The 27,883-nt window shown below is 48.4% G+C and overlaps 2 protein-coding genes across 2 annotated transcripts; both read left to right on the top strand.

The window, feature by feature from the left end:
- Positions 1 to 877: 877 nt before the first annotated feature.
- znf532 (zinc finger protein 532) lies at positions 878 to 12,389 on the top strand (the record flags this gene model as incomplete). The annotated part of the gene is given in 10 exon segments (XM_084482930.1): positions 878 to 976; positions 4,473 to 4,807; positions 4,809 to 6,921; positions 7,282 to 7,463; positions 8,117 to 8,293; positions 9,726 to 9,888; positions 10,157 to 10,459; positions 11,030 to 11,142; positions 11,266 to 11,401; positions 11,772 to 12,389. Coding segments are annotated over 9 exon segments (4,110 nt in total). The 5' UTR covers positions 878 to 976; positions 4,473 to 4,502.
- A 2,399-nt stretch (positions 12,390 to 14,788) lies between these two features.
- On the top strand, positions 14,789 to 25,360 carry oacyl (O-acyltransferase like; the record flags this gene model as incomplete). Its single annotated transcript, XM_084483251.1, has 15 exons — positions 14,789 to 14,951; positions 15,794 to 15,927; positions 16,281 to 16,359; positions 16,840 to 16,975; positions 18,014 to 18,201; positions 18,776 to 18,973; positions 19,332 to 19,434; positions 19,528 to 19,629; positions 20,356 to 20,521; positions 20,900 to 20,979; positions 21,597 to 21,707; positions 22,216 to 22,339; positions 22,851 to 23,037; positions 24,028 to 24,170; positions 25,256 to 25,360. The coding sequence occupies 15 exons, from the start codon at positions 14,789 to 14,791 to the stop codon at positions 25,358 to 25,360; spliced, it is 2,019 nt and encodes a 672-aa protein (XP_084339377.1).
- Between the last annotated feature and the right edge of the window lie 2,523 nt (positions 25,361 to 27,883).

Raw genomic sequence — 27,883 nt, 5'->3', positions numbered from 1 at the left:
ACAGCAAGAGAGAGAGAGAGACAGAGAGAAGGAGAGAGACTAGGCCTTCAGACTGGAATGAATTCTGGCTCTGATGGCCTACAGATGAAGTAGCAAGAGAGAGGGGGAGGAGGAGGAGAAGGAGGAGGAGGAAGAGGATGGGGGGGCAAGCAGAGAGAGAGAAAAAAGGGCAGGCGTTGACTGAGGCCTAAACAGGAAGGCTGCTCACTGACTCTTGAAAGAGTGAAGAGAGAGAGAGAGAGATAGAGAGAGAGAGAGAGAGAGCAAGAAAGCACACCACCACCACCACCACCACCACCGCCTCCACCACCGCGGGTATGCCATCATTTCCTGCTGGCCTGTCTGTGTATACGTGCATGTGTGCATGCGAGCATATGCTGTGGCAGGGGGGACCGGGGGGGGAGGGCCAAGGGGGGGGGGGGGGGAGGTAAACACAGAGGAGCCGGGTTAGGTGGGGGTGCGTGCGGGGTGCGTGCATGCTATCTGGATCCCGTGCTCGTCCGTGTGTCTTCACGAAGAGCATGGCGTACGATGATGCGGCAGGCCATGTTTTTCTTTTTTCTCATCTCTCTTCTTCTTCTCCTCCTCTCTTCCTCTTCTTCTTCTTTTTCTTCTTCTTCTTCTTCCTCCTCCTCCGTCTCCGTCTCCGTCTCCTCTCCCCTTCCTCCCTTGTCTGTGTGCCACAGAGCTGGGGGCGTCGTTGCCAGGAGCGACGACGGCAACGACGACGACCACGACCACGACGACATCATGGATTATTTACAGACTGCCTTGAATTGAGGACTGCCGCCGTCGCCGCCGCCGCCGCCGCCGCCACCGGTGGTGGCGCTGCTGCTGCTGCTGCTGCTGCTGCTGGGGGTCAGGCAGACAGACGGCGCTCTGTGCAGACCGCAGACAGGCAGCCAGACAGACAGACAGACACGTCTGGGCTGGATCCGCAGCAGAGCTTCGGAGGAGGAGCAGGAGAAAGGCCCAGGTACAAAACGGACAAACCTTACCATCGCCGCCGTCGCTTGCTCTCTGTGCTGAGACTGATTTTGCATTACATCGATTGGTGTTTTCATTTGTTTTTCCACCCCCACCCCCACCCCCCCCCCCCCCTCCCCCCCACCCCCCCACCCCCTACATCCGACATTGTACTCCTTATTTTCTTCTGTTTTTGGTGTCTGGCATTGAATGGGTTTCCCTCCATTGTGGTCACACTAGCCAGGCCGGGGGATCTGATCTGGGACAGAAGCAGGCAGCAGCAGGGGAAGCAGGCATCTGGATCCGAGCCTCTGATTGGGATTACAAATCGTCCATCCTATAAAACAATACCACCATCTTGTCTTACCATTACCTCGGTACATCCCACAGTTTTGGCAGTGGAGCGTCTTACGTGAGCTGCGCCCATGCATGTTCTATCTCTCTCTCTCTCTCTCTCTCTCTCTCTCTCTCTCTCTCTCTCTCTCTCTCTCTCTCTCTCTCTGTGTTTTCCGGAGGCCGTACTGCAGCAGAGGCACACAGCGCTGTGTGCTTGGTGACCGGAACCAGCTGAAACCGGTTTGAGGCAGACTGGAGGAGGCTCACAGGAACAATGGCGTGTCTGTGCTCCGGGCCGAGGGGAACAGAGACAGGGAGATGGTGTGCGGCTGTGGGTTTACCTTTTAGCACGTCAAATAGAAGGCCTACCACCACACAGCCCGCCTGCCGCCGCGACCAGCCTGCTTAGCCGCTCTGCTCTGCCTGCTGACGGTATCGGCTCGGCTGTGGCTAGCTGATGCAGCACAGCTCTCTCTCTCTCTCTCTCTTTCTCTGTCTCTCTCTCTCCCTCCCCCACTGAGGGGAGAGCAGAGCAGAGCAGAGCATGGAGGAGGGAGGGGGGGAGGGAGGAGAGAGGAGGGGGGGGGGGGGAGTGTGGAAGGGACCCAGGAGGGGCACACAGAGACTGGATGGACGTGGCAGATTGCAGGGAGAAAGAAAAAGAGAGAGAGAGAGGGAGAGAGAGAGAGAGAGAGAGAGAGAGCAAGAGAGAGTGTGTGTGAATCTGCCGGGAGCCAACCACCACATAGGATCCGTCTCGATCTATCAGTCTGTCTCTCTCTCCCTCTCTATCTATTATCTGTCTCCTTCTCTCTTTGTGTATCCCCACCTCCCCCGCCCCCCTGCCCCCCGCCCCCCCCCCCTCCCCCCCCCCCCACCCCCCCTCCCCCTCCCCCCCCACCTCCCCCCCTCTGCGCGGGGGCCGTGGTGTGCCACTGGTCCAGGGGCTGCAGAGGAGAACCACGACCACAGGCACACCAGACAGTGCTCAGCCAGCACAGCCCTGGATTGTAAACCTGACCCCTGGGTGGCTCCGGGGGCCCCGCGCGCTCTCCCCCCCGCTGGTCGGGAAGGAAAGGGAGGAAGAAAGAAAGAGGATCTCCTTGTTTTGTTTGGTTTTTTCCCTTCGTCCTTTCGCCCCCCCCCCCCCCCTCCCTCCCCCGTCCCCCGTCCCCCCCCCCCCCTCCTCCTCCTCTCCTCCTCCTCCACCCCCCCCCTCCTCACCCCCCTCCTCACCCACCCCCCACCCTCACCCTCCCTAAGGCAGGGTGGGCTGGACGCAGACCAGGGTGGATGATTTTGATTTTCTAGGGGTGTTTAGTGGTGGTGGTGGTGACTGTGCCTGTGTCCCAGGATGGAAGGAGGAGGAGGAGGAGGAGGAGGAGGAGGAGGAAGGAGGAGGAAAGGACGGAGGTTTTGTTAGTGTCTGGAGAGAGACGCAGGCGAGATGGTGAGGAGCGGCTGGTTTTTTCATTGCATGTCGTTGTCTCTCTCTCTCTCTCTCTCTGTGTCTCTCTCTCTCTCTCTCTCCCTCTCTCCCTCTCTCACCGTTTGTGATGGTCACGCCATTCTCCACTGCCCCTCAGCGGCCGACGGCCTGCCAGTGGCTTCGATAGCAGAGACGAGGTGTGAAATGCTTGCATGTGTATTAAAGCCGGTGTCCAGGAAGGGATGTGTGGTTTGTGTGCGTTTTGTCCTCTTTGTGTGTGTGCATTAAACATACGTCAGTGGAGGGGCTGGTGGTGGTGGTGGTGGTGTCATGGCTGCTGTCCCTGTGTTCCTGCATCCAGGAGCGGCCCTCCTTCTGCTGCAGCTCTCAAAGCTCAGCCGCCATCTTTTTTTTCTCCCTCTTCATGTTCCTCTCTCTCTCTCTCTCTCTCTCTCTTTCTCTGTCTCTCTCTTTTTCTCTCTCTTACTTTCTCTTCCTCTCACTCTCTCTCTCCCTCTCTCACCCTCTCTTCCTCTCCTCCTCTCTCTCTCTCTCTCTCTCTCTCTCTCTCTCTCTCTCTCTGCCTCTACTCTCGGCCTCTCTCCCTTTGTTTATCGGCTGCTGCCGTCGTCACCGTGGCTCCACCACGACGCCCTCCGTATCAGCAGTACAGATTCGTACGAGTCGTATGTATTTTTGTATACCATCTACAAGAAGATGAAAATGGAAAGCGTCCTTTTTACCGCATGCATGCAGGAGCACACACACACACACACACACACACACACACACACACACACGCTGCTGTTGTGACTGCACGTACGCAGACTGTGGCTCCCCGGGCTGTGCCCCCCCTCCCCCTCTCTCTCTCTCTCCCCCCCCCCCCCCACCCTCCCCCCACACACAGACACACACTCGCACACTCACATGACACGCAGCCACATTTCCTATCAGTTCCCTCACGCTCTGCAGTCCTGTCGCAGTGTAGCATCGACGGAGTAATGGTATAGGTCTACCATGGTTGGTTATTATCCTCTAACTCTGTGCTCTACTTCATACACAACAAGATGGGATGATGTAATCACTGCATGATCATCATTATCACCATAATCATTTTAATCTTTTTCAGTTTGTTTTTATTTGTTGACCCTAATAATGTGTATCCTACTATGTACTATGTAAGTTCTACTATGCAATTATCTTTGGATAGTTGTCTTATCGACCTTCTGCTATTGATTATACAGTATATTCATCTTAAAACTAGATTAGTGGTGGTGCAAATCTAGTACATTTTAATGCAGTCCGGATGATCATGATGGAAATAGCCTTGGTTCTGTGCCCTTGGAGAATACTCAATGCAGCTGGTGTTTGTTGTCAGAGACCAAGCCATACAGGACTACAGGACTTTACTCTACAGGACTACGAAAATTATGTTTAGGATATTTTGATAATTAGGTTCCAGTGTAAGAGCAATGCAGGGCTTTCAGCAATCTTATGAGGCATGGAACCGTTTTTATGAGGCTACTTAAACTAAGCTAATTCGAACCTACTCAAATTTCCAATCTTACAAAACAGTCCCTACTTTTAACAATCGACCCTAATCCAACTAAAATGCTTATACGACTTATATATAGTAAAACATCTGTGTCTTAGAGACTTGACATGGAAACATGAACAGAAATGTGCATTAAAAACAACAGAGTACAATCACATGTCTCTACTTGGATTGTGTGCCGTACAGAAACCCTCGTCGGCCCTTGAGCAGGGCACCATGGGGGACATGAAGACCCCAGACTTCGACGACCTGCTGGCAGCCTTCGACATCCCCGACATGGTGGACCCCAAGGCTGCGATCGAGTCCGGCCAGAGCAACGACGACCACGAAGGTCCCCTCAAGCAGGCCAACGGGGGCCGGGGGCCGACCGGTGAGGACGGGCCCCTCTCGGCGCACGACGTCGGCGTCAGCGTCATAGTGAAGAACGTCAGGAGCGCGGACGCCGGAGAGCAAGACGGATCCCTGCAGAAGAACGTCAGAAAGAGCCATAACCCCCGCCATGCCCACGGTGCCCATGGTAACGCTAGCGACTGCGTCCGCTATCAAACTCGACTCCAAGAACGGCTGGCGAGTTCCCATGGAGGAAGGTCCGTCGGCCAATACTACAACCGCTACGTTTCATCAGTTCAGCCCCATATCCAGTGCTGAAGAGTTTGAGGACGATGACAAGATTGAGGTGGATGAACCCACAGTGATGAACTGCAGTCAGCCATTATTTAGACCCACTCCCAACACCTTCACTGTCCATCCTTCCTGTCCCAAGAAAGAAGAACAGAATCGTCGGTTACCTACATTAGTGGACTTTGACTCTAAGCTCAGAGCAACTAGAAATCTAGGTCAAACTAAAGCTGAGGTGAATAACAAGTATGGTACTTTAAAGTATGCCAAACCCGCTGACACGTCCACGGCAAAGCCCGAAGTGCAAGCCAAACAGGAAGCCATCAAGCCCCAGGCACAGGAAGGTAAAGAGGCTGTTGAACTGTCAGGAAGCAGCTCAGATCCTGATGTAAGTGTTTCCCAGGCCAAAGCAAAGACCTCTGCCAAGCTTTCTTCTTGTATCGCAGCCATAGCAGCCCTCAGTGCAAAGAAAACCAGTAGCAGGCCTCCGAGAGTCTCCGATCGCCCTACGATCCAGAAGGAATCAATCGCTGTCAGTCCCCACAGCGAATCCCCGAAGGTAGCCAAGGAGAGCCCAGGCCCTCCAGAGAGGCAATCCGAACAGGAGTCAGCTCTTGAAGTTGCCAAACGACTGTTGTCAAGAGAACCAGACAGCCCATGTAGTGTCACTAGTGAATGCAGCAGTAAAGAATCCCCTGCCTCGCCTACAGGCACCACCCCTGTTATCCCCAAAGTTCGGATCAAGACCATCAAGACCTCGTCGGGCCAGATCAAGCGTACGGTCACCAGAGTCCTTCCCGAGTTTGACACCGAAAGCAAGAGTGGGGAGAGTTCCTACAACTTGTCTGCGATGGTTTCCTCTGCGCTTTCCCCCACCACATCCAACACAGTCTCTCCCTCTCCGAGAAAAGCCTCTCTTCCCAACACGGTGTTGGCCGGCCGTCGTTCATTGGAATTAACAAGGCACATGACTATCAAACCCGTGGCGACTGCCTTTCTCCCGGTCTCGGCAGTCAACAAGGCAGGCTCACAAGTCATCAATCTTAAGCTAGCGAACAACACCACGGTCAAAGCAACAGTAATCCCCGCGTCCTCTGTGCAAAGTGCCAGCAGTGCCATCCGTAGAGCTGCCAACGCCACCCAACAACAGACTGTCATGGTACCTAACTCCAGTCTGGCCAACGCCAAACTCGTGCCAAAGACCGTCCATCTGACCAACCTTAACCTTCTTCCCAAAGCTGCGTCCAACACCACCTGTGAGATCCAACAGGCTGCGCCGAGCAAGAAAACAAAACAACAACAGCAGCAAGTCAAACCACAAGCCACCAAGGCTGGCCAGCTCCCAAAGAAAGTGTCCAGGGTCCAGGTGTTTTCCAGCACGCAAAGCACCGTGGTGGAGGCTTTCAACAAGGTTCTGAGCAGCATCAACCCTGTGCCTGTGTATGTGCCCAACCTCTCTCCGCCTACCTCAGCCTGTATCTCCCTCCCCTCCCGTGGCTACAAGTGCCTCGAATGCGGGGACTCCTTCGCGCTGGACAAAAGCCTGAGCCAGCACTTTGAGCGGCGCAGCGTACGCATAGAGGTCACCTGCAACCACTGCGCCAAGAGCCTGGTGTTCTACAACAAGTGCAGCCTGCTGTCCCACGCCAGGGGCCACAAGGACAAAGGGGCGGTCATGCAGTGTTCCCACCTCATTCTGAAACCCATCCCCACCGACCAGATGATACACACGTCAGCCCCAACCGGCCAATGCGGCGCCGCTCCTGCTGGCGTTTCACCCGCGAGCTTCACGCCGACTGCGACCCAAGCGAAGGCGACCGGCGGCGGCGGTGGCGGGGCGCAGGCGTCGGTCATCTCAGCCCCGAGCGGCTCTCCGCTAGTGGCGGCCATGCCTCTGGAGGACGACGGGACCAAGCAGTGTAGACAGAGTCTCAAGTGCCTGGAGTGCAACGAGATGTTCCTGGACGAGAGTTCCCTCGTGATCCACTATCAGCACGCAGTGGAGATCAACGCACAGGTGTGTGTGTGCGTGTGTGCGTGTGTGTGTGTGTGTGTGTGTGTGTGTGTGTGTGTGTGTGTGTGTGTGTGTGTGTGTGTGTGTGTGTGCGTGTGCACGTGTGTGTGTGTGTGTGCGTGCGTGCGTGTGAGTTTGCATTTGGTCAGCAGAATGTTAAAGAGACAAAAACGATTACAGAAGGTTGAATAATTAAACAATAATTCACATGACTAGCATTCAATATTCAGTTTGTATACTTGAAACAAGATAAGACAGGTTGGTCATTTATTGATCCTTGATAGGACATTTGTGGTAAATGATTAGACTTCCATGTATATCCCAACATTTCATGTTGTTTTTCTTCTCTCAAAATGACTACAGAAAACCTGCAGTATCTGCCAAATGCTGCTCCCCAACCAGTGCAGCTTTGTGTCCCACCAACGGATCCACCAGCACAAGTCTCCCTTCATCTGCCCCGAGTGTGGAACAAGCTGCCGGTCGGTCCACTTCCAGTCTCACGTTACCAAGAACTGCCTGCATTATACACGCAGGGTCGGCTACCGGTCAGTACCTGTTTTGACACGATACATCTTACCAAGAACTTAACTTAACTTTGGAGTGTTGACAGGGGAAGTCGCCCTTGGAAACTGTTCTGAAGAGGCCAGACACCTTTACAATAATACTGGGCAGGTCTTAGTTTGAACCGTCTCTATCACAGACTGTGACAGATGCAGTATGCATCACGTAGATCACATAAGATGGGACCTCATAGGATGCAGATGAGTCCGAACCACGCATAACTTGAAGCTGGCAAGATGGGTTAGGGCTGGGGTTTCTTGAATCAGGCTGCCTCAAAAGGTAATTGGAATGTACCCCATACTAGGCTACAATCTGCTGATGTAGCCTGTTTTTGCAGCTTTTCTTAACACCTACATTATTAACATAGCAGTGGTTTTGTAGTGGCAACATTAGGGATTGGGCGTCTAAGTGTGTGGCTTAGAGATATCAAGATTCCATTTCAAGAATACTATTAGAGTATAGACTGTCAGTGATCAACATCCACTTCTAATCTCCTTCAATGCATTATAATCTTTTGAAAGACTTTAGTCGTTGACCCCGTTGCCCCAGTTCTACAACAAACCAACCCCTCTTAAACTCACACTACAGTTCATCCTCACCACCTTTCCCTCTTCTTCTTCTCTCTTTCTGTCTCCAGGTGCGTCCACTGCAGCGTGGTCTTTGGAGACGCGGCGTCCCTCAAGTCCCACATCCAGAGCACCCACTGCGAGGTGTTCTATAAATGTCCCATGTGCCCCATGGCGTTCAAGTCCGCACAAGCCATCCACTCCCACGGGTACACCCAGCACCCAGGGGCCAGGCTGGCAGAACCCAAGTACGTTCTGAACAACGGTCTGAAGTCTAACACACTTTGGTCGGCCGACGTTTAGTTGATAAGTCGATTTGCATTTTTTCGTCGTCCTATTGGCCCTAATGATGAGAGGGAGAGAGAGCGAGAGAGAGAGAGAGAGAGAGAGAGAGAGAGACAGTGAGGGAGTGTGGGGCATCTAAACATGTTCTTAGTCATCCTTTTGAGGATGACTTTGTATTTCTATGTATACTTGTATGTGGGAGTATAGTTTGTATTGTCCAGGCCCCTCTTCCATGCATTCCTGAGACACACACTCGCATCTCAGGAATGCATGGAAGAGAGGCCTGGACGATTCCCCTGTTCCCAAATGGTGCAGGCTTAACCTCACTGGGTCGTAAAGATGTCTCCAGTGTGTCTTGTGTTTTTATTAACAGCGTTAGGCTCCATTTGGTCAGCGTAATGAACAAAGTCAATCTTGGGGATGACATGGTGTGTGGGTGAGGGTCTGCTGGTGAGCGTTAGGTGGGATAAATCACTGTTCCGGCCCAGACCAGTCGATGACCCTGGAGCAAAGTGTTTAATTAAAAACAGTCTGGTAGGGCGACACAGTAACAAAGGGCTTCACAGGCCCAGGATGTAATGCGACACCGGCTAACCTGAAGCCCCCTAAAGGGAAAGGAGCTAGTCTCCAACTCTAAAAGGAACACTGAGGAGGCTCAGTTTGGTTCAAAGTAGTTTTACTGCAAAAAGATCCATTGATGTTTAGTTTCCCGTATCTGATAGTTCACATAAATCATTTGCAGGCAGAAAGAGAGACACATTAACACAGGTTTGGATAAACAGGCATGTTACTCAATACCCTGGTCAAATCCGTTTTGTTTGGACCATGAAACAGGATTAACCCCTTCACGGAAACGTCCTTTAGAATTAGGCACGGCAGCTTTGCCCGAGTTTGCGTTTCCCCCTGTCCAATGCCAAGTCTCCGCTAATCGATTCAGATCCATGAGTCCTTGTCGTTAAAATATAGAGTTAAAATATATCGATGCAGATTGACGACATTGAAATGACCACTGTGAAACGACATACACAACAGATCACCTCCTTATTTTAGGTACCGTGTATGGCATTTTCACAGGTCGGGTAACTTTCTATATTAATCTTTATTTAGTTCAGTTCAGATATTAAGCGTCCCTCCAGGGGAGATTTGTCTTAAGGTAGCGCAAACTAACACAGACGGACCATGAAGTGGACGTGGGTCCTTAATCAAAACAACCAAAGAACAACATCAACAACTACATACATCCAGTTTGTTAAAAGCTAGCCAATATTTTCACCTGCCTCTGCGTGGTGGTAATGGCGGATATGGCTGGATGATAAAGTAGATGATAAAACACACGAGCATTGTTTTACTCTACACACTAACAGATTGTGTTTTTGTGTGTGTTTCCTTCCCCAGGTTGATTTATAAATGTTCCATGTGTGACACAGTGTTCACCCAGCAGTCCCTGCTCAACTCGCACTTTGATCAGCACGTCGGCAACCACAGGGTGTCCGTGTTCAAGTGTCCGGACTGTTGTGCGCTGTACGCCCAGAAGCAGCTCATGCTGGACCACATCAGGGTACGCCCTCGTGGACTCTCACGTTTTCCTTTTTCCCCACACAATCCAAAATAATGTATGTATGTATGCATGTATGTATTACTTTAAATTATACATCACTTACATTGGCGCCTAAATCACAACACAAAACATAGAGGAATTTTGGTTTGTTTTTAATTTGCGGTTCAAATATTTTTTTTAGTTAGTTGGGATTTGTTTGAAAAAAATCGATTAGTTTGGAATCAGAATCGGGGGCTCTAACGCTGTTCCTACTGCGGATTCTTCACAGGTCACGCACGGGACCCTAAAGACCGTCGAGGGCCCTCCCAACCTGGGCATCAACCTGCCCCTGAGCACCAAGCCCACCCATTCCAACAGCAACAACAGCAACAACAGCAACAACAACAAAGATGGCGGCCATGCCAACCTCCCAGACAAGAAGCCCTTGTCCCTGAAGACGACCAACAGCAACTGTAACTCAGGGGACCACCGGGGCCCCCAGGGGCCCCAGGTGTACACGTGTGCGGAGTGCGACAGTGTGTTTACCACCAGGGAGGGGTTTGTCTCCCACGTGAGACGAGACCACGGCAAGGTGAGTGGTTAGGTCACTGTCCTTTACAACCCCGCTGTTTTTTTTAATCAATCAAATCAGTCAGTCCTTTATTTAACCAGGTAGAAATTCATTGAGATTAAAATGGCCAAGAAAGCAGCACCATGATAAAATAAACACAATCAACAGTCACGTACAATTCTCACAAACCACACTCACGCACCAGTCAGTGTGCAGTACAAGATTTAGGGACACGACTATGCGTGAAAATAAAAAAAATGAGTACAGTTCAAGTAAAAATAAATAAACCGCGACAGACAAAATGAATACACCTGGCTGTTATCAAAAATAGAAATAGAAACTAACTGTCCTTTAACTGTCCTTTGTGGCATCAAAATGTGCGCGGGCCAGACCCGGCTCGAAGCGCATCATTTGTGGACTGTATCAACGGGTCAACCTGCAATTTGTAATCTCACAGAGGGATCCATTTTGAAAGGGTGTTGTATTGACTCGCGCACATGACCCAACAGTCAAATATGGGCCATTTAATGTACGAAAATAACTTTTTTCGAACAAATCTAACAACTGAAAAACATGTGTTTTCATTTGTAGATCCTTAAGAAGCATCCGTGTCGGCAGTGTGACAAGTCCTTCAGTTCCTCACACAGCCTGTGTCGACACAACCGACTCAAACACAAGGGTCTGCGCAAAATCTACACCTGTCCGTGAGTACTTCGTTTTTTTGGTAATTTATCGGCGGCTTTCGTACGAAGCGATTTCCCCCATTTATCGGCGGCTTTCGTACGAAGCGATTTCCCCCGGTTAATTCAGCTACATGCAATTTGCAGGCATTGCCCTCCTCTGAGTCAGCCGTTCACAAAGAGAGTGCTGCTGGATCAACACGTTCAACTGATGCACGACGTCAAGGAACCAGAGTCCAAGAGCCAGGAACCGGCTGATGTGGAATCCCAACCACCCAACAAGGTACACCTACACTTAGTTACTACAGAGGTCTGGAGGAGATCGGGAGATCAGCAAGGGTAAAGGCTAAGGTATCACAAGCAAGAACCCAACGAAAAATGTCGGTTTTAACCTGAGAGAAAATGAAAAGCACCATTGTAGCATTGTTTTCAGATTGAAACCTCATATAATCGGAATCAAATGAAAAATATGTAATGGTAAATGGAAGTCACCCTCCACTCCCCCCCCCCCCCCCCACATCACTTGTATGCGAGCTCTAAAACTAGTGGTGACCTTCTAGCGGTACTCCATCAATCAGTATTTTGTCATCGATTCCTCGCCCCCAATGTGGCTCTGACACGCCCCTCCACAACCTCTCGCTCGTCTTCCGCAGGCCGCCGGCTCCAAGAGGAAACCCGAGGAGGAAGAGGAGAGGGACGCCGAGGGCTCTCCCGGCCCGCACCCCAGGGGCCCCGACGGCCCCCCTCCGCAGCCGCAGCCGCAGCTGCCGCCGCCGGCGAAGAAGCCCAAGGTCCAGCTCCCGAGGGCGCTCAAGTGCGCCGTCTGCGGCTTCAGCGGCGCGGCGGACGCGGCGGCCTTCCGCCTGCACATCCCGCAGCACAAGACGGACGGCCCGTCGCACCAGTGCCAGGAGTGCGGCCTCTGCTACACCTCCCAGCGCTCCCTGGCGCGTCACCTCTTCATCGTCCACCGGCTGAAGGACCACCACAACCTGGGCCGGCGCGGACGCACCGCCGCCGCCTCCGCCGACGCCGCCGGTGACGCCGCCGGCGACGACGACGACGACGACGAGGAAGGGGACGGCGATGGCGGCCGGAGCGGCAGGGAGAACCAATCGGACGTCCGGGACGAGAACGACAGCGGGCAGCCGGGGGCGAGGTGCAAGGTGTGCCGGAAGGTGTTTGACACGGAGGGCCACCTGAACAGCCACATGCGGACCCACGGGATGGCGTTCATCAAGGCCAAGAGGCTGAGCGCCGCCGAGAAGTGAGGAGGGAGGGAGGGGGGGGGGAGAGGGGAGGGGGGGGGGGAGGGGATGGAGGAGAGGGGGGAGAGGGGGGGGAGGAGGACTCGTTGTGGCGAAGAGGACTTGAGGTCGAGGAACAATGGCCGTGATGGCGTGACCAAGATCATTATATTTGACTACACGTTTTGCACACACGTATATGTATGTATGTATGTATGTATGTATGTATGTATGTATGTATGTATGTATGTATGTATGTATGTATGTATGTATGTATATATCAAGAACCGAATGGATCTATGTGCTAAATGTATGTGTACAGAGGACAGACAGATGCAATGTGTTATAGGAAGATATTTCAGTGTCACTTTATGTGTGGTTTGGATGGAGTCGAACAATTGAAATAACATTTTTGTACACGAGAGGTTTTAGTCTTTGAATAGATCTTTTTTTTTTTATATAGAGAGAGAGAAAATAGTGTTTTATTTTGAAGCAGTTCCGTTCTGGACGTGCCACTAGAATGTGTGTCATATCATGTACAGGTTGTTGTGGTGGAGCTGTGGTGCAGTGCTCGCGATTGCAAATGCTCTTAATGTCCAATGAATGTTTAATAACACTGAGACCCTGCCCGCCCCACACACACACACACACAAACACACACATGCAGACAGACACACACACGCAGACACACTCCCTGAATCTCTACCTGGAAAATGAAGGCAGTAGGATTACCATCTGACTTAGTTTGTCTATAAATAGATTTCTTTTTCCATTCGATTTTCATTAAGTAAACATATTATTTTCATTAAGTAAACATCCAACTGAGATAGTTCATTTGAATGTTCTTTATTTTCTTAAACAACACCATGGAGCAATTTAGTCGAGTCAATCTTTAAATTGCTGTCAAATAAAAACAAAGTAGTATAATAAGTGAATGATGTTTCTCATTCACTTATTCTACTCTTTGGACAACTGGTCCAAAAGCAGATTTAATTCATGGTTTTATTTTAAAATATTTTCCAAATTGTAATTCCTGGATTTTGAAAGAATTGTGTGGCAGCTCCTTTTAAATGAACAGGTCAACCTTTAACTATATTATCGGAATACTACAATTGCGTTTCGGCCTTTGGACGACAGCATTTTTAAACAATACACTTCTTTACTGCGTGTTTCATGGAGTATGAAGTAATACCAGACACAATATCATCATCCTTAGCTCTGTGTTTTAACTTTGTACAAACTGTGATGTGTTTTCTACTTGTTTAGAGAACATGATATTTTCAGGTAATAAAAAAGGAATGTGTGAGCAGAAAACTTGACTTTGTAGCTGAAGTAGAATTATATCCACATTATAAAGGTTCAGTGCTATATTATATCAGTACTATTGAAACTGTGTAACCCAAGTAGCATACAGGAACGCTCAAAGAGTTTGAAGGAAACGCAAGACAAAATAAAACCTATTTTCTCATTTGTTTGTTAACATGACATCATTTTGCACATCTGATATTTTCCCCACTGTTGCTTAAACCCTCGCAGTGTCACCTGTTGAAAACTGTGTGAAACGCAGTCTGAGAATAGACTCTTTTCACAGAAGGATTCTCACAGGACCAACACAGGTGTCAATTCTTACACTAGTTATGGGTCTGTTGCTGTCATGTACCAGGACAAAGCGTGGACAATGCACCAATGCACACGAACACAGTGTCTCCTTGTATTGACGTGGAATAGCATGGCTCTAGTATGTATACTGGGCTGATACGGTACAGTACAACAGGGCACAGCACAGCGATGGATCGAAGTGCAAACTATGAACTTTGGAGATCTTTTGGAGTTAAAGCTGCGATGAAAGAGGACAACTTTTTTATTCAAATGAATTTTGTTAAAATGAGCAGTATAACGCAAGGACCACCTTATAACGCATCCTGGGCCAATGACACTCTCTTGCGAGCACGTTACAAAGACACTGAGATATAAAAGATATATAAATGACAAATCGATATGCAAAAAAACACACAGCAGTACCAAGAAACAACGCGATCGATATGCAAGCGTTTAACCACATGGGGTGAATATATAGCATAGGTGTGATGCCAGAGGTTATAACGGGGCTGGCAGACTACATTAATCAATGACAGTGTGAATATTAACACCAACAGTAACACAACCGCGACGGGAACGGCTCCTGATTGTTGTGGCATCGGCTGAAGCCAGCCGCCAGGAAACCAAACCCGCCACTAAATCCGTCACCTCAGGTGGAAAGGCAGGTGTGCGAAAGCCACAAATTAGGCGAGGCCTTTATTTTTAGATCCCGCCGTGGAACAGGCATTTCGCCGCCGCCTCCGCCTTGTTTAAAACGTGACGCGTACTCCGGCTCTGTCGTTTAAAAAGATCCCGCTGCCGCTGGGGGGGGTTGCAGTCGTGCGATGTTGCAGGTGTGGCTGGCCCTCTCGCTGTGGGCAGCAGGTGGAGCGCGGGGAGCCGCGGACGGAGCCCCGGCCCTCAACGTGTCCGACAGGTGTCTGTCCGACGTGCAGGTCTTCCTCAGGGACATCAGCCTGGTCCCGCCCCGGCACTATGCTGCTCTCAGTAAGTCGTGGCACTTTTTCTTCATGTTCAAAGTGGACGTTTCTGAAAGAACTGTCAGTGATCAAATGTTCTGTAGGAGTTCTAAATCATCAATCATCAATCTCATCAGGCACGTGCGATACATTGCACGTGCCTGTTATCTTAGCCGCTATTGGGATTTATTACACGGCTTTGTTGAATACTGTTCAATAATTGTTTCTGCATAGCAGACTGCTGCTATGAGTAACTTGTTATGGACGCAGTTCTGATCATGGCTCAATCCACAGAAAGAACTTAGTCTCACTTAATCCTACATGGAAATGTTCAGTTTGACGTCTAATATAACACTACAAAAGCTAATCTTAGCAAGGCTTCAGAGTTCACATTGCAATGGACGGATTTCCAATTGTAGAATCAAAAGACTTATTTAATTTGCGGAAGCGATAAAATCCTACGTAAAACAATAACTTATTTTTTATAATATAATATAATATGCGGGCTAATGTTCAGCGAGGGGGTCCTTACTGCAAAATGACCCCCTTCAACACAGTCAAAATGACCCCCTTCAACACGGTCAGCGCTCATTAGCCCTTACGTGTCTTAAGTGTTTAATTAAGTATTAAGTGATGCATTAAATCAATGCATATTGTTCAAGGTTTTTTTTTTTACGTTTTCTATATATCAGTGTGTTTCTTTATGTGCGTGTTACTGTGTGTGTGCGTCCGTGCGTGCATGCGTCCGGCATGCGTGTGTGTGTGCGTGTGTGTGTGAGTGTGCGTCCGGCATGCGTGTGTGTGTGTGTGAGTGTGCGTCCGGCATGCGTGTGTGTGTGTGTGTGTTTTCATGTGCTCTCTCCTCTCAAGTGTACGATGCGTTTGGGAAGATGGGCAGCGACGTGGCCGGGGGTAACGTCAACATGCCGGGGTCCCTGCAGGAGTGCCTCTCAGTCAGGGGCCCCGCCTTCTCCGGACAGTACTGCCAGGTGTTCCTCAAGCAGGTAAACACTCTCACTGGTCTCACTGTTCATCCTATATTTATTTACTAGTATGCAGGTGGTGTAGCTGAAAGTACACTCAACGCACATTTTAACACCTTAACCTGTTGATGTGCAATTCTACATGTGGAAAATACGTACTTTATTAATCCCCGAAAGGGGGAATTTAGTTGCCGAACCAGCACTGTGAGAGAAACAATTTGATGCTGCAAAAGATACTGTCGCTTCTAGGAGGAGGTGAACTGTATAAGTCAGCTCCTTGATGATGTGTTACGAAGACACTTTTCGTCACAACGGTGACCGAAATGAATCGTTTCATCACAGCAATCACATATCATGTTATCTATTTGTTGTAGGATAACGTCCAGTATTTTGTGGGGATCTGTGTCCCTAACTCCTGTGCGGAGGATGAGGTGGAGACTCTTGTGATATGCGGTCAGTTTCACCTTCTCTTTGGTTCCTCTCATAACATCTGAGTCGCCCCGAGACTGACTTTAAACTATTGTCTATTTTGTCATTTAGCACATCGAGTTCAGCGTTTAGCATATTTAAATCCCAGAACACTCGAGTCACTCACAAAGTTTGAAGGAAACCAATGAGACTACAGAAAAAAAACTACAGCAGTGTCACACTTAAAAACTGCTAATGATTAGTTTTTACAGTCTGTCGTCTGTCGTGCCATCGAAAGAGAAACACAGGTGCCACAACACCAATTATGAGTGAAAAATAGACAAACTTTCTTACGCACAATTCAAGAAGAAGATTTATAATAAATGTATATATTCCCATATCTATATATATAATAATTACAACAACAAAAAAAACGACATGTAAAATACACATACTAATATTTAAAAAATTAAGAAGAAGTAACAATTATTGGAAAAACGTTCCAAACTTTTTTTTTCCTCCCAGAGGCGTTCCAGGTGGGCGAGTCCTCCCTCATCCCGGCCCTGCCCTCCATCCTGGTCGCCCAGTCCGCCCAGGGCATCTTCATGACCCAGTGTGCCTCGGACACAGCCAGCCCTGACCCCTCTGCTGTCACCTGCCTGTACGCAGCGCGCGGTGCATTATGGCCTACGTTTACGCTCTCGTCTTTTGGCGGAAGGTTTCACATTCATGGAAACAATCCATTGATCCAAACTGACAGAAAACAAGACCGTGTTTCAAAAAACAACTGGATTGCAGAGCAGCTGTAGGAAACAGAACACAAAGTGGATATGATTCTTTTTTTTCCTTTCTAGTGCTTAGTATACATTAGTACCCTGGAAATCCAGAGTTCTCGCGAGAGCACAATTTCTATTTGCTCAGCAAGTCACTCTGGGAACGAGCAATATAATAATAACAATATAATATAATCCCTCCCCGATGCCCCTCTCCCAGCAAATTAACCAATCACATCGGTGTATCTGATACAGGCGGGCCAAAAGCGTTGCTGTTTTACAGATCGGATACGGCAAGTCTTATCTATTGGTTAGCTCCGCTGGTCTGGATACGTCACCCCTTGTATTCTTCTGATTGGTCACAGTGCCATTTTCAATACTCGTTGCCAGACCCTACAGCTTTTCCAGATGTGGCTCTGGATTTCCAGGCCAATACATTAGAGCAATTCAAACCAAACCCTTCCTAAAGATCAAAGGGGTGGTACCGTCACACGTATCACTCACGCACTATCACAGGACACTCCTCACCCACTCCACCGCTACATCTCACTCCTACCCTCTGGTAGGGTTGAGAAGCATGAGATGCAAGATGCAAGCCAGTTTCGGCAGGGGGCCTGATCCCCTCAGCCGTCCTATTACTCAACAAACCAAACCCCCACAGATAATGTACGTCACAATGCGTGTATCTCCCTGTACCCCAACCCCAATGTACGTCTGTCGTCATCAACATCAAACGTATTAACGTCTTTCATGCATGTTCTTCACGTGCCTATGACGAGAAATGAAGACGAGAAATGACAGAAAGGAAACTGTGAAAAAGAACATCCCTAAGGGGGACGACTGATAAACAAACTAACTAACTAACTAACTAACTAACTAGCTCACCTCAAAGGGACGTAACGGCAGCACTCCTTCGCCCCCTGCAGGTTCGTGTGTTGCGCGATGGTTGCGGTACCTCTCGCCGCCACGCTGCTCACCGCCCTCATCAGGTGGCAGCAGCACAAAGCGGTCGACCCCGGGGTGCCCCGGGGCTCCTCGTCCCTCGCCGCCTCCTCTAACCTGTATGGGACGCTGTCGCCCAACGGCACCCCTAGTGGCAGGGACGCCGCGAAGGGTAACGTCCACGCCGCGCAGCAGCAGAGCGAGACGGGCCGCAGCCGATCAGAGGAGGAGGAGGAGGAGACGGGTATGGGTGCGGGTGTGTGTGTGCGTGCGTGTGCGTGTGTGTGTGCGTGTGTGTGTGTGTGCGTGTGTGTGTGTGTGTGCGTGTGTGTGTGCATGTGCACACGCATGTGTGTGTGTGTGTGTGTGTGTGTGTATATATATTTTTGTGTGTTTGCTACCACATCAGATATTCCTTTGAGTTAGTTGAGTCAAACAAAACAGAAACACTTTAAAGTGCCCAATTACTGGAGCACTTTGAAAAATTGTAATACCGCACTGAAAGACTTAAAAATATTCTTTCTGTGTACGACTGAAATATAAGAATATCAGAAAAATCTCAACGTCTGCAGCTACTGACACGAAAGACACATCGCAGAGGATTAAAAAAAATAACAATTAATTAATCATTTCTATTGACATCCCCGCAACCCACTTGCTGAGGCCCAGTTCTGGCTCGCGGGCCACAGATTGAGAACCGCCGTAGTATCCTCACCGGTCCGTGTCGTCTCCTGCCCCCCCCCCAGGCTGCGTGCACCGGTGCCTCCAGGCGTTCTCCCTGCAGTACACCACCCAGGGTGTGCTCAGCACCACCTCCTCCACCTCCACCTCCACCTCCACGGACCCAGTGGGGAGCTACGCCTCCGTGAACGGCATCCGCATCCTCAGCCTCCTCTGGATCATCTGCGGCCACACCACCCAGCTCAGCGCCTGGAACAACCTGGGTGAGGTACCCCCCCCCCGGCGCTCTGGTCAGTCCGTCAGGTGGTGAGTCAAGTCGAGTCCGGTGTGGTTGTGCAGCCCTTGATCACTTAAGGGCTTCAAACTCCGAACCCTAAGCCACCTATGCCAGTGTAGACTGGCATAGGTGTTATCAAAATATTACAGAGCCATGATTTATGATTTTCAGTGTGGATGCATTGCTCAGATTCTCTGGATCTAAACAGAGGAAACCTTGAGAGGGAACACAGAAGAGGAATCCCTCCATCCCAAGACGGTTAGGCGAGGTAATGGGTAAAAGCGACTGGGAAAAACGCTGAATGGTGCGGACGTTCTTGACCGGTCGTGTCTAATCTGTTCCAGACAACGAGAAGGAGTGGAAGAAGACGGTTGAAAGCAGCCCGCTGTACGTGTTTGCCTTCAGCGGGCCAGTCTACCTGGGCGTGGACACCTTCCTCCTCCTGGGGTACGACCTGGAAGCCCTGCTGCCTGCTGCCCGTGTTAATCAGTGCTCCGTTTCCAGGAGTTAGTCAGTGACGTTGCGGGCGCTGTGTTGCAGCGGTCTACTCAGTGCCAGGTCTCTGCTGGGGTCCGTCCACAGGGCCGAGGACACGCTAAGCCGCGGTCTGGTGGCCCGCTTCATCTTCAAGAGGTTCAAAAGGTGCCGTGACGGTGTTCATAATAGATTTATCGACTCAATGTGACGTGACTGTCCATCCACTGATCCATCAATGCGTCTGTCTGTCTGTCTTCATCTGTGTGTCCGTGTCTCTGTCTGTTTAGCTACCTGGGGGGGGGGGGGGGGTAGTCTAGTAGTAAGGGGGTTTGACTGTAGGGTTAGGGTTAGGGTTAGAGTTGGGGGGGAGGGTAGTCTAGTAGTAAGGGGGTCTGACTGTAGGGTTAGGTTTAGGGATAGGGTTTGGGGGGGGGGGAGGGTAGTCTAGTAGTAAGGGGGTTTGACTGTAGGTTCTGGGTTTGAACCCCAATGTTTGCAGTATACCTTAAGCCTCCTTGAGCGCAACGTCTAACTTTCAACCTGGTCCTTAATGACATTTAAAATGACTATGTCCTTTTGGATTAAAGGGTCTAAAAGTATGGATTAAAGGGTCTAAAAGGGGGAGAGACTTACAGGTTCCAATCAGTGGTTGGTTCAATCCATTTTTTCGCGTGACCCACGTGGCCTGACGGGTCAACGAGCATTACGCACACATATCAACCAACGTGAAGCGGGGGGTTAAAACAGTCCATAATATACTGTAAGTAGGAGTGCCGGTAGCCACTAGGCCCGCCCACCACCCATGGATTGAGACGTTTGTGCCAAACGACACAGTAGCCTTGCCGTCCCGGCCGTCTGCCGTGTGTGTAGTCTCACCCCCTGTCTCCCCAGGGTGCAGCCCCTGCATCTCTTCATCGTGTGTCTGTCCATCGGCCTCTTCTCCGTGGTCCAGAGAGGGGCCTTCTGGTTCATCGCCGAGGACCAGGTCATCAACTGTAAGAAGTACTGGTGGTCCAACTTACTGCTGGTCAACAACCTGTTCACCGTCACCGACATTGTGAGTTCAAACACCCACATTTCCGATGCAAATTTCGGATTTTGGACCTCGAGTGTTCGTCCGTCCGTCGTGTCCGTCGTCATCTTCTTTCTTGTAATGTGGTGTGTGTGTGTGTGTGTGTGTGTGTGTGTGTGTGTGTGTGTGTGTGTGTGTGTGTGTGTCTCTGCTGTGCGATTGTGTGGGCGAGAGCGTATGTGGGTAGTCTGTGTAATAGTGTAAAACAGTAAATAACATTAAACACTTCAACATTCAACATTAAAAATAAATATTTCCGTTCTATGTTTGCGCAATGCACAAGACCACCGTCCTGAGTGGTGCCCGCGTAGGACTGACGTGTGACCGTCTGTGTGTCTGTCTGTACTGGTGTCTCCCCTGCAGTGCGCCCCCTGGACCTGGTATCTGTCCCTGGACTTCCAGTTCTACGCCACCACTCCTCTGCTCATTTACCTCTACAGACTGTAAGTTAATACTACACATTACATTATTGTTATAACAGTATTACACCACTCTGCTCATTTACCTCTACAGACTGTAAGTTAATACTACACATTACATTATTGTTATAACAGTATTACACCACTCTGCTCATTTACCTCTACAGACTGTAAGTTAATACTACACATTACATTATTGTTATAACAGTATTACACCACTCTGCTCATTTACCTCTACAGACTGTGGGACAACAGTTATGATTAGACACGACATTATTCATAGTATCACACCATGACGAATGTAACAATAAACAGCCCAACTATATCAACCCTATTTATTTGTGAGCCAGCAGGAACAGAATGGGCTCTTTCTAATGAATCGATTGATTAGAATAAACAGTCATGGTAGCGGCTGTTTGACTGACATAAGGTAGTGGTTCATAAGCACTCGCCATTGATTTTGGCCGCCTGTGTTTCTCCTTTCCCATGTCGTCCTCTGAATATTGATTAGAACCGTATCGATTGTTCCCAAGCTCCCTGGTTGTAAATCTACTGAAAACTTACAGAGTGTAAACAGTGCGGTTGCGGTTGCGGGTGTGTGTGTGTGTGTGTGTGTGTGTGTGTGTGTGTGTGACCACCAGGAACCGGTGCGTGCTGCTGGTGGTCGCGGCCGTCCTGCTGCTGCTGTCAGGCCTGGCCAGCGCCGTCATCACCGCCCTGCTGCAGCTGCCAGTGCACCAGCCCACCACCCTGTACGACGTCACAAACACATCACAACATGTTATTATACATACTGGTGGGCATAGTTTGGAAAAGAAAAAAACAATACAAATATTTGAACAATCTGTTTTTTTATTTACACATAGGTATTATTTTAATTTAATCAACATATATATATATATATATTTTAACAATTTTTTAAACAAATTTCTCCTACGGGGGATTAATAAAGTTGTATTGTATTTTATTATACATATTGGTTGACATAGTTTGGAAAGAAAAAAACAATACAAATATTTAAACAATATGTTTTTTTATTTACATATAGGTATGTTTTTATTTAATCAACATATATATATATATATATATATATATATTAAATTTTTTTTAACAGATTTCTCCTACGGGGGATTAATGAAGTTGTATCGTATTTTATTGACGTATCAGTATTTCTTTCTTTAATCAAGTATATAGGCCTATATATGTTTTTATTTAGATATTAGTATTTTTTTCTTTAATAAACACAGTTGTTTTTTTCAGAACCTATGAAAGCTATTTCCAGTATTACTACAACAAGCCCTACACCAGATACGGACCTTACCTAATAGGCATTCTGCTGGGGATATACATCACCACCAAGAGAGACCAGCTCCTCAAGCACCAGGTACGCCCGTACATAACATAACTGTCTTATTACTGTGTTATTAAGGCGCATGGGTTAAGGGTGTCTTGCTCAAGGATGCCTACGGGCTAGACTGCGAACATGGGGGATCAAACCCATTTTGTTTCTAATATTTTTATCATCCACGATCCTCCTTATAGTCAATATTTTGTTCGTCCCCTGGTTCTATCCCTGGTTCTTCCCCTGGTTCTTCTCCTGGTTCGTCCCCTGGTTCTATCCCTGGTTCTTCCCCTGGTTCGTCCCCTGGTTCTTCTCTGGTTCTTCCCCTGGTTCTTCTCTGGTTCTTCCCCTGGTTCTTCCCCTGGTTCTCCCCCTGGTTCGTCCCCTGGTTCTCCCCCTGGTCCTTCCCCTGGTTCTCCCCCTGGTTCTTCCCCTGGTTCGTCCCCTGATTCTCCCCCTGGTTCTTCCACTGGTTCTCCCCCTGGTCCTTCCCCTGGTCCTCCCCCTGGTCCTCCCCCTGGTCCTCCCCCTGGTCCTTCCCCTGGCTCCCCAGTGGCAGGCGGCGTTGGGCTGGGTCTCGTGTCTGGCGGGGATGGCGGCGGTGGTGGTGCTGGCCTACGTGCTGAAGGACGTCCCGGCCCACCCCTCCGTGGCCCACGCCCTGTACCAGGGGGTCCACAGGCCCCTGTGGGCCCTGAGCGTGGCCTGGATCATACTGGCCTGCGAGGAGGGCTATGGAGGTGAGTCACTATTAGTCCCGCCTGCCTACCGCCTTTCTAAATGGCTCATAATGGCTAATCACGCTCACACCTGGTGGTATAATAGGGGCCCTTTAATAATAGGGCCCCTGTGCAAATTGATTGCTCAATGCACAACAGGTGTGCAGCCTCAACCCCTTAAGGCCAATTTACACCAGAGCCGTTTTAGACACGTTCTTCAAGTCGGCCATCAGTCAGTCCGACTTCAGCTAGGGATAGAATTCCATTCAAACCAGTGCACTGATTTACACCGGCAGCGTTCTACGCCCGTCTCACGTCTCGACCAAAGCTCAACTTTACGCTTCACGTCTATTTTCAAGCGTCTCGGTTATGACGTGTAGGCCTGTTATCTGCTGAATCTTGAAACAAACAGCGGCGGTGTGAATTGATACGCCTACATTATGCTCACGTCTCTCTCTCTCTCGCCTGCGGTGTAAATTTCCAGTTAGAGTCCAATCAGTCTGAGTGAGGCTGATGTTATTATGTTGCCAGTTTTAGCAACATAACGTAAAACAATGTCCTCAGTCTCTGGTTGAGTGAAGCATGTACAGACTGACTTGTGAGTCTAGTTGGGAGTTGCATGGTCTAACAGATCAGACTTTCAGAAGTTGTCTACTAAAGTTGATACAACACAACATCCTGACCTTCACTACATTATTAATTTATTGTATATTAATAAATATAATTGCTATCCTTTTTGCTGCTTTAAGTACACGATAGTACACGCTTGTTTTTTATGAATGTTCACTAAGCAAACCTCTCTCTGTCTCTCTCTCTTTCTCTCTCTCTCTCTTTCTCTCTTCTCTCTCTCTCTCTCTCTCTCTCTCTCTCTCTCTCTCTCTCTCTCTCTCTCTCTCTCTCTCTCTCTTTCTCTGTCTCTCTCTCTCTCTCTCTCTCTCTCTCTCTCTCTCTCTCTCATATCGTGGTTCTGTCGCTCTCTCTCTTTCACATCTCCCTGACCCTCCCTCCTAGGCCTGGTCCACAGCCTGCTGTCTCTGGGTGTGTGGGCTCCTCTGTCCCACATCAGCTTCTCCTGCTACCTCATCCACCCCTTCCTCATCATCCTCTACAACGGCAAACAGGAGACGCCCATGCACTTCACCAACTTCAACTTTGTAAGACGCCCTCCGAAACGCACTACACCAAACTCCCGCCTTTGTGAGCCGTCCCGTCTCTTGCCCTGTGCGTTAAAGGGGGCAGGTGGGGGGCTCTCCCTGCTGCACTGGGGCTGGCGTTCATGGTTCAATGCGTCCTGGAGATAACTCTGTGTCATCTGGGTAACGCGAAGAAGTGATGTGTCATGCTTAATGAACATATATATGTGGAACTTCCTCCACTAGTCTGTAATAAATGACGAGGAAAAGCTTTTGGATAGGTGGGTATATATCTTAAGAGTGTCTGGCTGTTTTACGCAGAACCATAATTTGGCCATGAGGAGTTATGAGTCTATGAGGTTTGAAACGTCACCTTGTTGCTGTGAGTCAGCGGAAGCCTTTGTGTCATGGCAACAAGGCATTCGGATTCAGATTCGTGCCAAAGTGGAACGGCGAGGGGATGAAGATGCAATACAAGCCCTAGATAATCCAGGTTATGGTGTTGGCCTATAGGTAGATTACATCGATGAACCATCACTATTTAGACAATTGAACATAGTTTCACGGACACAAGTCTAGGCCAAGATATAGGTAATCAGGTAGTCAGCTGGACATTATTAGATAATATACAGTTGATAGTAGCCTACAGAGGCATCTTTATGGAATGTGGAGCTGGATAGAGTAATTAGCCGTAGAGCGTTATTTTGTCGTTATCTTTGTATTTTGTTATTACGTTGGGGTGGAGGGAGGCGGGATAAGGTCTCGCATGTGACCATGATGTTGAGGAGGGACAGTCGCACTGAAAGATCAGTGGTCAAGAGTGAGGCAAACTTGAAATGGATAGTACCGTAGCAATGCAACTCTACTGTAGTCAACTCTATGTAGTCTGAGTTATTGGCGGGTGGGAGTGGTAGACATTGTGCCAACTCTGTTCTGACTCATCTCTCTTTCCTATTCATCACACCAACTGAAGCTCTGGTTTGTTTTTGTTTGTTGTTGTCTTTGTAATATATTTGATGACCTTTTACCGTCATATATGTATGTAACATGAGTTATACACGTGATTCACTCGTCTCCTGTGTGTTTCGACCGACGACTCTCTCTAGATGTACCTGTTCCTGGGTCACGTGACCCTCACGCTGGCGGCTGGCTACGTCCTCACCGTGCTGGTAGAGAAACCGTACCTCTTCCTGAAGAGAACGAGTGGATAGAACGAGAGTAGACGTCACCCCATTCCTCCAGGTCCACCATGACTGGACTCTATGGTCTGAGTCAACCCAGCTCCGGGGTTCTGTGAGGGTCTGACCAGAACGACGTTTGAAGTGTTGATAGGACGTCCACTCAGATCAGTCGATCTAACACACAATGTCAACGGCATTATGTGCACATCAAACGCACACTGATCACACACATCGAATTGGTAAAACAATTATATGTATAATATGCAACATATTTTATTGGAACTTCTTTAAATATGTATATGACTGTATCATAGTAATAAAGTCACGTTTAAAGGAAAGCATGTGCCTTTACTCTGTTTTGCCTTTATGAATATAATGGATTTCTTTTTTACATTTTAGTCATTACCTTCAACACGCACAATTCTATTTACGGAAATGAACACATCAGAGTGGTTTAGCCTAGTTAGATTAAGGGCCGGATAAATGGTTTAATAGCCCTCTTGACAAATCAACTGTCATTGTTTCACCAAGGGGACATTTTCCGTCATTAAACCGAGTTATAATTTCAACGTGTAAATATGATTACTATGATCTACAATCTCACAGCACTAGGAAGTGACTCACCTCAGAGCTGCGCGGGCAGGAGGGCTATGGTAGAATGCCTTTAAAATGGCGCCCTCTTGGGGACGATTGGGTGAACAGCAGTTGGTGATCCAATCCGAAACACATTCCGCGGTTTGATCCTGATTTATCGAAGTAACTTCACAATACTGGAATAATGACACACAAATATTCTGACATCATGTGGAATCTACACTTTATGGTAATCAGTTCTGTGGTGAATTAAGAACAGAGAAAGGCCACATGGCCCACATCGTAATTAAGTTGTTATTTGATAATTGTAACAAATATATAATTGCAGAATCAAGTGTAGGCCTAATCAAGTATAATGAAGACCAATCATTGCAACTGTTAAACAAAATAGCTGGACGTTTTAACACTTTTGATTCCAGCCTGCAACGTGCGGGGTATTTACTTTGGAGAAACGTTGTAATATTTTAGTAGGACTACAGGATGTACCAATACTTCACTACATGTGACGGGACGGTATGTTCTTTTCCCAGTACATACATAAGTACTTGGAATAAAGTTCCAAAGTTTTGGAATAACTAACTATTTGGTACCTTATTAGATTATGACAGGGTATGTATGACCTACTGTGTAGAAAAGGCTTACTTAATGAAACATTCCAGAGAGAGAGAGAGAGAGAGAGAGAGAGAGAGAGAGAGAGAGAGAGAGTTTCAGTCACCAGTGTTGGGGCAGATCGTGCGACAACATGGTTTAAATATATCATGCTTGGGTAAGATGACTCTCTACTTGTACAGAGCTCTCCGTTCATACACATAACTCCACAGGGTCACTTCAAAAGCCCCAACCTGGACAACAACATCATATCCCAATCCCGTAATTATTTTCCACTGCTTGTTGTCTTCTCTTTAGAGCTGCTGATGCAGTGAGGTCATGTCAGTCAAGTGATGTTATTCACCTTAGCGAACAGAGTATCGTATCATGTCATATCAAATCAAAGAGACTCCAGCAGACCTGCAACTCATTGATAACTGAGGCTGTTGTAAACATGTTGAGGTAATTGGGAGACATATTGGCTCAATGCATTTCCTAGTTTTAAGATGATCTGTGCTTAAAATGACACATCGTCCCAAACTCAGCCTATTTATGCCGGCAATATAGGCCTATACGCATAAAGAGGAACACAATAACAGGCGTTCACAAAACATACACGATGAGTGAAAAGTATAAGTAGTAAATGAAAGTACAGCTTATGTGATTGTTTTTTAATTCATTTTGTTAGGGTTAGGGTTAGTGTTATTTTGTGTGCGCGTGTTAATTTGTTAACACGCGTTTGTCTATTACTTCACTCTGTTTTTACCCATCTTCCAAGATGATCCCTAACCCTAACCCCCATTAACAACAACACACAAACACAACCCTGTCACGCACACGGCCAACACACATACACACAAACACACACACGCACACACAGTCACTTCTTCTTGGACTCCCTAAATAGAAGTTTACAATGTGCTGATTTTAAGACAGTGGCACACCTGTCTCTGTTCCACTGTGTTCCAGAAAAGGTTGATGTAACCTCATAAATCCAGGTAATGAAACTGTCCATGGAGAATCATTTTGCAACAACATACGGTCTCGTTATACACTGAATGGTCTGACTTTGAACATGTTGGAAAACTATGACTATTATCACACATAGTTCCATTGTTTCAGAGAGATAAAGGAAGTCTTGTTAGGCTACATACATTATAACATGTAACAATATAGCAGGATCATGAGGAGTAGTGACAGGAACACTATAAAATAAAGGCTATAGGATGTTAGTGCGTTGTCACTGCCATTGCATGGGTTATATTAATCTGTTCACTGGTTGTTACAGTACAGATGTCTACACTTCTGCAGCTCATACAACGCCACTAATGTGTGTGTTGACACAGTGGTTAGCACTTAGCAACCTGACAG

The sequence above is a fragment of the Micromesistius poutassou genome (assembly GCF_964030765.1).
Source record: "Micromesistius poutassou genome assembly, chromosome: 18".
Lineage (NCBI taxonomy): Eukaryota > Metazoa > Chordata > Actinopteri > Gadiformes > Gadidae > Micromesistius > Micromesistius poutassou.
Note: the sequence above shows the minus strand (reverse complement) of the source record. Positions and strands in the feature narration are given on the sequence as shown.